Genomic DNA, 11,327 nt, shown 5'->3' with positions numbered 1-11,327 from the left:
CTCTCGAATATTTTTTTAACCGTTGTGCCACTCATATTTGGCTACTTTGGTCCAAGAGTTTGCCAACCCCTGGGTTAGGGTTAGACTATAGAGATAAAGTTACTAAAGTTGGGTTTCAAGATCACTGTTCCTAAATGGAAAACCCTATATAATATTTATATTACAGCATTGATATTAAAAATATTTGTAGCAGTTAATATTACTTATCAATATCATGGCTTCAGGAAGTTGATAAGAACTCATTTAAAAATTTAACTCACCGCAAACCTGTAGCTATGTCCAGGAAATAATTGATTCATTAATATTATTTATAAATATACATATTTTATACTACTAAATTATTCATTAGTTCATTGTTTTTCTTGCGGCTGCCAGACAAAGGTAAGTATTGTTTTTACTAGCTTTATTTAAATCAGACAAGCTCCAAAAACAATACATTGCATTATTAATAATTACTTGTTTTTCTGCCATAAATTGTTACACCTCTTTTAACAGTCTTGTTTGCGCACACAGTTCAGTAGTTACTATTTTAGATAATTAATATCTTCCACTAAATAATATTATATAAACTGTTGCGAGTTTAAATCTGGTAGCTGTATTAATTTCACATGTTTTTCTTCATGTGTACATGTTGCATTTCGATTGAGTGTTTCATAAAAATAACCTATAACCTTTGTATTAAAACGGACACGACAAAATTACTATCATAGGCAATATTTAAACTACTATAATATTTTCTTCCGTTTTTTTACTATAACAATGTGAATATTTCCAGTGTCGTCAATATATTCATAAAAATGACAAGAATACGTGTATTAAATAAGGCTCTAAGTACCAAAAAGTAGTATTGCCTGTAGTTACAAAATACTGAGTCATGGCAGTAAAATTGCATGAAGCAGACCTTTTAAAAAATGTGGTTTCACAGTGTGAAGCAATCACGGCAGCTTTTATAATTTTAGGTATTAAGTACTCGCAAGTGTCAACACACCATCGTCAGCCATTTTATATTGAATGCCGTTGCCACTGCAGTGCTACTTACACCATTATAAAAATAAAACACGCCAACGGACTTACAACGTTGACAGGTTTAAATATTTTGCTGTATTTTTTTGACTTACTTGAGGCACTTAGACCATAGTTGAAGCTATTGGCGTTGGTATGTAGAACATTTTTCTATAAAAATGTCAGTTTTTATTTTTTTGGTACTAAGCGCCTTAATTAATACACGTATTGTGTTTTCTGTAATAAAATTAGTTCAAATATTCTACCTATGATAAATTATTGCAAGTTAGTTGTAGTAATAATTTTTGTTGTAGGCAGTATTTTTTTCGATTTTATCACCAAATAAAATAATATTTTAAATTAGGATACGTTTATTGACCATTCAGTATACATATTGGGTGTTTCTATTGACAACTTTGTTATTTTAAAACTGAGAGACATACCATTAATTTTCCTTCTAAATAAAATATTAAATACTATTTACATATCGACTCGCTTTGTACTTACAATGTATTGATTTTAAGGCCATCCATGTCATTCCTGTGATACCTAATTATGTCTTTGAAACATTCCAAATTGTCTTATCTGCCACTTGTGAGATAACTCTTTATTAAAACACAATTTTATGATAAAATATCTATCAAATTATATGCAATAATAAGATGAAAATACCTATTTACCTATTGAACGCACATTTTATGATTTTCTATTACTATTAAAGATTTTTTTTAATAAATATTAATTTAATTAAATCGGGTCTTATATTAAAATAAGACACCCAGTAGCACACCTGCGCACCACCCGGGATTCGCGCCCATGTACTCTAACCACTAAGCTACATGTATCTTATCTAATTGCGATGATGTTAACTACGCTTAAGAAGCTTGCAATTTGAGACATGTTTTGGATGATTTACAATTTCAACTGTATTAATTAATAAATATGTATCTGAAAACATTAAAAAGAACAAAAAAAAAATAAGTCAAAGATAAACTTACAATTATTGTAAAAAAAATCTGAATTTGTTACATATTTATGTCCAGGGTTACGTTATTATTACATATATTTTTGGTCATATTTATTATTTAAATTTAGTTTATTAAGTTTTCTATATTTTGTCGTAGAGGTTTTTGATTAATTCTTAGTTTTAATATTTTTTATATTTACTTTAAAAAACATCGATTTTTATAAAAATATAAATTTGTACTTAAAATCCTGTGTGTTAACTTGAAATCCTTTTCATATTTTATATTTATATTTTTTTCAACGTTTATTCATTGGTAGGTACATATTTGTGGTATTATGTATCTTTGGAAACTATTACACAAATTAAATCAAAATATGACGAATATCATTAGGTACTAACGTGATAGAAATTTAATTAGTTAATTAATTGAGTTTTCAAAAATCCCGCTTTCCAAAAAATAAGTAAATTTAAGCCAGATTCAATATTCAGATTATTGAATTGTGTCATTTTATAGAATGAATATAATATTATATTACTTACAATATTAATTTATCATTTTCAGAAAAGTCATAGTTAAAATAATGGGAGCACAACTCTGCAAAAATTGCATCCCAGAATCATTAATTTCAGAGGAGCCAAAGGAAACAGATACTTTACCATACGCACCGCCAAGCTCCGCAGTGACACATTCTGCAGGAGCTCCAGACGAAGACGTGCTGTCTGATGAAGATGTTTCAGCTATAATTCAGCCACGTTCGGAAATGTCTGGCCTCAGCGAGACTACACAGCCAGTAAATGACCCAGCTCATCAGCCAGAATAATAACAATTTATATAATTTTACCTACTTATTATTTATTGTATTTATCTATAACTGACGTGTGGTACTGGTTCGATATTAAACAATTGTTTGTTGTATAAAAATAATTTGTGTACGATCATTTGTTAAAAATATATAATATTATATTATCATAAATACAATTATTCGATGTGGACCTCACGAAAAGTTTTCTTAATATTTTTTTACGAGAAAATGATATTGGCGATTTACTCAACCTACTCGTATTAGGTTCACGCTCTAGGTCCAAACCAAAATAAACATGAGAATTTACCAAACCCAGGATTTTAACTCTTATTTAATTTATAATTTTGTCAGTAATATTATTTTATTTGTATTGTCGGTTTCCTTCTTATTGGCAGAATGTAATGCACCTCAGATTAACGCGGATTAATATGCATCAGTCACATACAGATTGGTAGCTCAATAGATAAGATCACTCACACAGATAGTGTAATAATAATACTCCATCCACCTTTCTTTGGCCTAGAATTTATTCGATAGGTGGACTTTTTTTTAAAATTTCATCCTTATGGACATATGCCTAATAATACAGTATATAATTGTATAATATTTCTTGTTAAATAATTTATTTGATAGGTGGACTTTAAAAATGTTATCCTTATGACATATGCCCAGTGGCGCACTCAGGATTTAATATTGGGGGGGGGCAAGGAGGAGAAATTAAATTAGTCCCATTGGCTCTTTTTCTTCTTCATATTATTATTTTTACATATTTCCACAATACACGGCTGCATATTTATAAAGTTTCTCCTAGTTTTTACTAAATTGGAGGCATAGTAGCGGTAACTGTTGAGCGTGTCATCAGCGACTGGTGGATTGGAAGTGACTAACAGCAACCATGCTGGAAATATGCGCCTAGTATGCTAAAACATTACTCAAATAATATCGGCTGTGCCACCTGCTTGGTCTAGAGAGCTACAATATTTATGCCGAATTCCACTGAAAAAATGTTCTTTTGACTTACACCACCACCGACTGTAGTGGGTATAGTCGTTCTTTTCGCCGAATGTTTATCGTCAATTTTTGGTTTTTTAATATTGAGGTTCCAAAATATTAATTGAAAATGGACAAAAAAGTATTATTCCATTTAATTTATACACAAACCTACTGAACACAACACAGCCTAATTTCTCGTTTATCGGTCTTTTGTCTATTGCATTCGGTGTACCTACACCATGGCCCCCACACCCTGAAACGGGCCCTCAGGCTAAGATATTTGGCTGAGCCCCCACATATCGCCAAGATTAAAGGCAGTGTGAAACACTACATTAACGTTTTTCAAATCAAGGGTACTTATATAGTGAATTATCAGCGATTTTAATAAATCTACTTTAATAATAAAGCTGTCGAGTATCGACACATAATAATACGAAAATATATTGCAGAATTATATAATTTAAAATGTTCATCGTCACGAAGTATAATAGCCAGCCCTCCGCATCCATGACTTACACCACTCCGGAATTCGGATGGACACCGAGAATTTTTTGGCAGTTCCATTAGGGATTGGGTTTCTAAAAAAACCCGACACTATTGTTTCGAAATTTTTGTGTTAGAAATTAAAATCTAAGAAATTTTTCTAAAATGTGTGCTGGAGAATTAAAAATCATTTTTTACCGTGCTTTTATTTGTCTAAGCCTAAGGTATAGTTTATTGGCTTTCAATTTCAATGTTTAAATCATTCTGAAATTTTTTATGTTTGGGGGGGTGCCAGGGCCTCTTGCCCCCCCCCCCCCCTGGGTGCGCCACTGCATAAGCCTGATAATAAAAATTATATACATACTTGTATATTACTTGTTAAATAAAAATATAACTCTGCCTGAAGCTTGTACATAATATTATAACATGATGTTGCACTTTGCTACAGAAAACCGTCTTGTCTTTGCTGAGACAATTCAAATTGTTATTAAGTACTGACGCAGCATACTATTTTCACGAAATTTTGTTTTAATTACGTTTACAATAAGTATAGCATGTATTTATTTTAATCTATTGTATTATAAATCTTACTTGACCATTAGTTATCAGTTATCATGATTCCGGAAATAGATAAATGCATATTTTTTTATGAATAGCAATGGAAGTCACCACAATCCTGCAACCTTGTTTGATAAAATTATATTATATGAGTTCATCAGAATATACAATAGGTATATAATGCTGCAAAATGCATAATGTATTTATAGTTTTACTTCAAACTGCTATCCAAAGGTATGTAGTGATTTTGTATTATCAGCTCTAAATAGCAGTAGTGATTAAATATTTAATTCATTTTACCTACTTACCTCCATACTTTTTTGCCAATAATCTTTTTTTGTTAAACGATTGTAGTTAGAATCAATGTTTTTAAACCTATTTTAACCTGTGGCTCCTTTTCAGTTAATTATTTTATAGAATTTTCTTTGCCGCAAAATTAAAATTGATTATAATTAAATTGCATAAATAAAAATAATTAAAACATAAAACTTAGCAATAAATAGACTTCATTTACGATCTTTGTGACTGAAGCCAACTTGAAAAGTTTATGTCAGCTTCATGGCCCAAGTTATAAATTATAGACACGCAGTGGGTCCATTATATTGCATCTTCTCTGGTCATTCCAGCATCTCATAATAATTCTTTTGTATGTGGTATTTAGCGTCTTACAAGGAAATCACAAAAAAAATCAATATGACTATCGGATACATTGTTTACATTTTTATTACAACGTTGCTTTTCAATTATTTTCCGAGATTTCATGATTCGCTTTCTTAAAGACACATTCTCAAAATACAAGTATTGAACAAGCGGTATTTGATTTTCCCTAATTAAAATTGAATTGAATTATCCAGCCATTTTTACCAAATCCTTACCATGAAATTATCCCAGAATTCCCCATTGGAAACTTTCAAATAATCAACAACAGTATATAAATATCTAGAACACAACATTAGAAATTAGTCTGACTTCTTGCAAACGTACGCTGCCTAGAAGTTTTTCACCACTTAGATCTAGAACAAAAAATATGCCCGACCTTGAAATGCGCGGGCAATAATATTTCGAAATCTAAACTGTAAAAATCCGCCTGAGAGAAGCAATGTATATTATTTTTTAAAACAATTTGTCAGTTGTAAACGCAACCCGAACTATGAAGGTGGCTACTAGCAGCATCGTCCGTACCGGTATTGGTCCCACCAAAATAGAATTTATTATACCTAATGTGCAAACAATAACAAAACTTATACATTGTATTATAATAAATTACTAAGAATTATTAGGTACAATGAGTAATAAATAATCTAAGTGTCATATGAATATTTTGCACCCGCAGAAGCCTGTAACAACCTCCTACGTGTAGTCTAAATTGAAGTGCTTAATTTCAAATCCCCATAAAACGGTTTTTGAAAAATTTTGAGTTGGATAATATGTATTTTGATGGATATTTTTGTTACTTATATGATGGCCAAAGATTGAACATTAAAAACCGCCAAAACCGTCAATTCATATATATAATAAAATGATCAAAAATTAGCGTAAATTTCAAAACCCGCCAAAATGGTTGGGTGTGCTTTTCAAATACCCCTAAAATGGAAAGCCAAAAAATTTTTAGAATGTAACGAATTAAAAAATAAATACATAAAGTTCACAGATTTAAGGTAGAGATAGATATGAGTTTTTCTCATTTTTCTAAAAACTACCTAAAATCCTAAAGGCCTTTTGAAACTATGCGCTTAAATTATTTGTCTTATTTTTATTACCTACCTACCCATAATATTATTGTATAAAAGTTATAATAAACCCAACTCTACATAGAAGTTTCAATTTTCAAGTCTCGTGTTTTCTCTACTTTTATTGAGAAATATTCTATGGTCCAAATCCCTCCCTCCACTCCCAGTACTCTAAAAGTATTTCATTTTTTTTTCTTATGTAATAATATATATTTTAATAGGTACTCAATATTCGACGTCATTGAGAGTATAACAATGAAAAATCTATGATCATGAATGTATGGCTAAATTTTGATATATTAACTTGGGCCTACCAGTAGTACGAGTATGTTGTTAAACATAGTTAAGCGATACCGACCAGAGTCACCTAGTGGATTTTTTTATACTTAAATTACAATTTAAACTGTATTAATTGTAATAAAATTATGTATCTGAAAACATTAAAAAATTTGTTTTTTATTTTAAGTCAAAGATAAACTTACAATTTTTAAAAAATGTTATAAAATGTGAATTTGTTAAAGAATCCTATCTTATTATTACATTATTATAATTTTATATTCATATTATTATTAAAATTGGTACTGTTCGGTTATCAGGAATACAGCGGAAAACACATTTTGAAAATAGCCGATACACTGGATTATTTGTTAGGTTAACCAAACCTAACCTAACCTAACCTAATCTAACCTAACCTAACCTAACCTAAACTAACCCAAACTAACAAATAATCCAGTATATCGGGTATTTTCAAAATGTGTTTTTCGCTGTATTCCTGATAACCGAACAGTACCTTAAAATTTAGTTAATAAGTTTTCTATATGTTTATAAAGAGATTTTTAATATATTTTTTAAAATTTCTTTAAAAAAAAATTAAAAAAATATATAAATGTATAGCTTGAAATTCTTTTTATTTATATCAAATCGAGTTTAAATATTGGGACCGTACCTAAAGAATTTTTAAAGTTGTATCTGTAGCAAAGATTTTATTTCTAAATTGGTAATTTAAAAAAAACTTGTATTTTTTATATGTATATGTCAGTTGAGGCTAAGTAGGAAAAGGAAATCGAGCAAGTATATAAACATATGTTTAGTTATAATATACTGATATTTCAGATAATAAGCGAGATAATGGGAGAACCAGAAACGAATTGCATCCAGAAAACTCGAGAAGAGTCCGGAGAGAGTAAAATTGTTCTTAAAAAAGTGCCTGGCATCGATGAGGCTAAAATGTTATTTGAAAAAAAATTCACAAATTGTTTCCCCGACCTAATCGACATGGACGGAATGACTAATATGTATTTAGCTCAGCCATTTACAATGCCAACATACGTAATGGCACAATATTCTGGAGGAAATCAATTATAAAACTTACCTGTTGATGAAGACATATCAAGTATCCAGCCACATTCGCAACAGGCTGACCAAGACGAAACCACAGAACCATTACAAGTAAATGAACAAGAGCATCAGGTAGAATGACATTAATCTATTTAGGAATATCTACTTGGTATGCAAAAATAATTAATAACTTTATTGTAAAAAATTATTTGGGAACAATAATTTGTAAAATTTATTATTAAACCTAATATATACCTAATAAACCGAATAAACAATTCAAACCAATTTATTAATCCATTAATAAATGATCATCTATAAGCTTTCTTCCAGATATTGTCAATGATCTGATGATCACTATCAATTCATGAAAGTATAGAGATATAGAATTACAAATTAAATATCTATTTTCCGTAGTGTCAAATTATAGCAAACTCGGTAAGGAGCTGACCGCAATAATAAAATCCGCATATCCGTTTTTCACTTAGTCAGTCATCCATTGACGCAAACGCCAGATAAAATCTGACTCGATTATTTCAATAAAAAAAATATTATTTTAATTGTATAAATAGCAAATAATAATTCATCGGAAATGTCACTCTAATATACGATTCCGGTTTGTTACCATCTATCTAATATATTATTATTGTGTCAAATGACCAGCAATATTACAATTAAATGCAGGAATGTTTGTGTATTATCGCCAATTAAAAAATCTCATAGAAAATAACAATAGGTACATAATTTTGTTTCGGCCATCATCAGGAAGTCTTTTGCTCTATCATCTACTACCTACTAACATATCACTTAACTCAAAAATCAATTTCAAAAAATGTAATAAATATGATAATTGTTGTATTCAGGCGGTTAATGTCCCAGGAAGTAAACTGTTAGGCCCACTGTAACACCCACAGTGGCCGCGCGGCTTAAGCGTTGGACTATAACGCCATGGGTCCCAGGTTCGAATCTGGGTCTGGCTAGTACACGTATTGTTTTTCAATTTGTGTGTGAGTCAGGGTATGGACCTAATAGGTTGAGCAAGTGGCTGACATCAATGCCTCGTAAAAAACAAAATCTGTTAATACAAATCTCTACTCTGTTGAGGCCCATATGATCCTACTAGGATCGGACGTGGTCGGGGGGAAACTGTTAGGCGAGATATTTTAGCGTAACATAGCCGCCTATGACTGAATTAACCGTGACCTGTTAAATGTCGTTGAGTGACACAGATATAACGTCTTACTTGATTCCAAATGCATCCGATTAGATTCTCAAATTAGATAAAAAGTTCAATTAGAGATTCTAATCAGATGCGTTTGGAATCAAAATAAGACGTAGTGCGGTGTGTTAGCATTTATTATAGATAATCGCATTGTTTATGCAATTACTCCAATTAATATCCGTGATGTATTGGAGCGATAGCTGATAGGTCACAATCGTCGGTATCGTTTGCTAGTACGTTTACCGCTGAGCTTTGCTTAGATAACGGTAATATTGTTAAAGCTTCCATTTTTTTTATTCATATGCGTATGGAAAATATTCATTAACTGTATCAATAGATTTCATAAGATTATGATATTATTCCCATATTAATTATGTTATCTATTCTTCGGAAATTTGAAGGGCGTTCATTAATTTAACTACTATCAAAATAGTCTTTTATTTCTTTTTAAATACAGTCACCAGATAGCGTCTCCACATCTCCTGAAATGGACTTAATTGGAAAAAAACGTTAAACCATCAGTCTTTTTTCATAATTAGTAACAAGAACAATCCAAGGTATCTTGATTCAGTGCCATTGTTGCTGAAATCTTTATACCGACATGTGCACCAGCGCAGTGTTCCGCGTCATGTTATCTTTATTATATCCTTATCATTGATAGACTATCGCAAACCGATTATTTTATTATAATAATTGAACTTTCGTATTGTAGTTGTCTTTTGTAACTTGAAACGGAAGAGAAATTTTTTAACGATTCCAGAAAAGAGTTGTCATGCTCTTGTCAACAGATTTTTCGTAATAAATATTATATAACATAAATAATAAAACCTATTTATTTACATATAATAATGCAATCACAAATTACAAATTTAAAGCATTCACGACATGGTATAATAAAAAATACGTTGTGATAATATATAAATAAAAATACAGAGTAACATGAGTGAAAAAAATATATGGAACACCATCGATTGAAGTAGAACGCTATCATAAAAACTTGTAAAACAACGTCCACCTAAACTCATTTGACGTAGGTGGAACATTTCAATGTCTAAAGCAATATGATACACTAAAATATAAAATGTGTATAATTAACTATTTCTTTTATTCAACGAATAATTCACAAGATTTAAGAATATATTATCATTCCGATTATTGAACATATATTATTTTGAAAAAAACACTTTCTGATAGAGTATATAATAACCAATAGAAAAAATCTTTTTTGAAAAAAGTAAGTCACCCCGACGGGGAATCGAACCCTGTATCTCCCGAGTATACGCCTCATCCGCCGCATTAAGCCATTATGCTACGGCGTGACATACTAATAACGACAAATTTTTAACTATTGGTCAATTTCTATACCTACCCATCAGCGTTCCTTCAAAATCAGCTACTTTGGCAATCGATTTTTGTTTCTTAAATCAAAGTAGGTATATTACTATTACTTTTGATTACTAACCGACGTCGTGGAATTTCTCCAATATTTTTTTGATGTAGCTACTTGCACTTGCTAATAATTTATAATTAACTATTTCTTTCTTCTTAATTCTTATAATTAATTATACTGATATATGGATTTATAAATGCGTTTAAAAATTAATAATCGTAAAAAATCTTAATACCACTGCACGTTTATGTACTGAAATATGACTATATTCTAAAACATTAGAGCGAGAGCTTTAAAAGAATACTATTTTATGTAATAAAAATACTTTATGCAGTCATCAAATGTTTAAAATAAATATAAAGGATAATAAGGCTTCAAAATTATACAAATATATTATCTACAACGTTTAAGGAATGTCTAGGATCATGCTTTGAAAAAAGAATAAAATCTCCATTTTGACCCACGCTGAGCACGTCCGCCCTTAATATGAGCCGTTATTTGCTGTGACATAATAATAATCGTACGAATATATTATACCTCACCCCTGAAACTTTATTTATTGTTTTGACTAATAACAAACTTATTTTATTTTGAATCTGAGGATTAAATGTTTATAAATGACATGTAAATAAAAATATGTGTCAGGAGAAGTTTTCACACTACTAGGTGTTTTATTTTTTTATAATCTCGGGATTCGATCCTGGGACCCGTGGCATAATATTATATTTATACGTGAAACATGATTCAAGCCAGACTACTTTATAAGAAATGTATTGTATTATATCCTTAGACTATTATGTACCGTTTTAAAAAAATGTTTTTTTTCGGTTATGTACATGTTCAA

The 11,327-nt window shown here is 30.2% G+C and overlaps 1 protein-coding gene across 1 annotated transcript; it reads left to right on the top strand.

Annotated features, from left to right (window-relative positions):
- The first annotated feature begins 288 nt into the window (after positions 1–288).
- LOC147071516 (uncharacterized) lies at positions 289–9,607 on the top strand. The gene is made up of 4 exons (XM_085948521.1): positions 289–381; positions 2,532–2,760; positions 7,650–7,757; positions 9,551–9,607. Exons 2-4 carry the CDS (start codon positions 2,551–2,553, stop codon positions 9,605–9,607), a joined length of 375 nt encoding a protein of 124 aa, XP_085804647.1. The 5' UTR covers positions 289–381; positions 2,532–2,550.
- The last annotated feature ends 1,720 nt before the right edge of the window (positions 9,608–11,327 follow it).

The sequence above is a fragment of the Rhyacophila brunnea genome, unplaced genomic scaffold, assembly GCF_057557595.1.
Source record: "Rhyacophila brunnea isolate RB1 unplaced genomic scaffold, BYU_Rbru_1.0 scaffold_20, whole genome shotgun sequence".
NCBI classification, from domain to species: Eukaryota; Metazoa; Arthropoda; class Insecta; order Trichoptera; family Rhyacophilidae; genus Rhyacophila; species Rhyacophila brunnea.
The sequence above is the reverse complement of the archived record's forward strand: the minus strand, read 5'-3'. Positions and strand labels throughout refer to the sequence as shown.

What these genes read in the sequence shown, in the direction of transcription:
- LOC147071516 (XM_085948521.1), top strand. Translation starts at nt 2,551, where the DNA reads ATGGGAGCACAACTCTGCAAAAATTGCATCCCAGAATCATTAATTTCA. An exon ending in TCAGCGAGACTACACAGCCA is followed by an intron (nt 2,761 to 7,649) that starts GTAAATGACCCA and finishes CTGATATTTCAG; the next exon opens with ATAATAAGCGAGATAATGGG. An exon ending in AAGTGCCTGGCATCGATGAG is followed by an intron (nt 7,758 to 9,550) that starts GCTAAAATGTTA and finishes TTTTAAATACAG; the next exon opens with TCACCAGATAGCGTCTCCAC.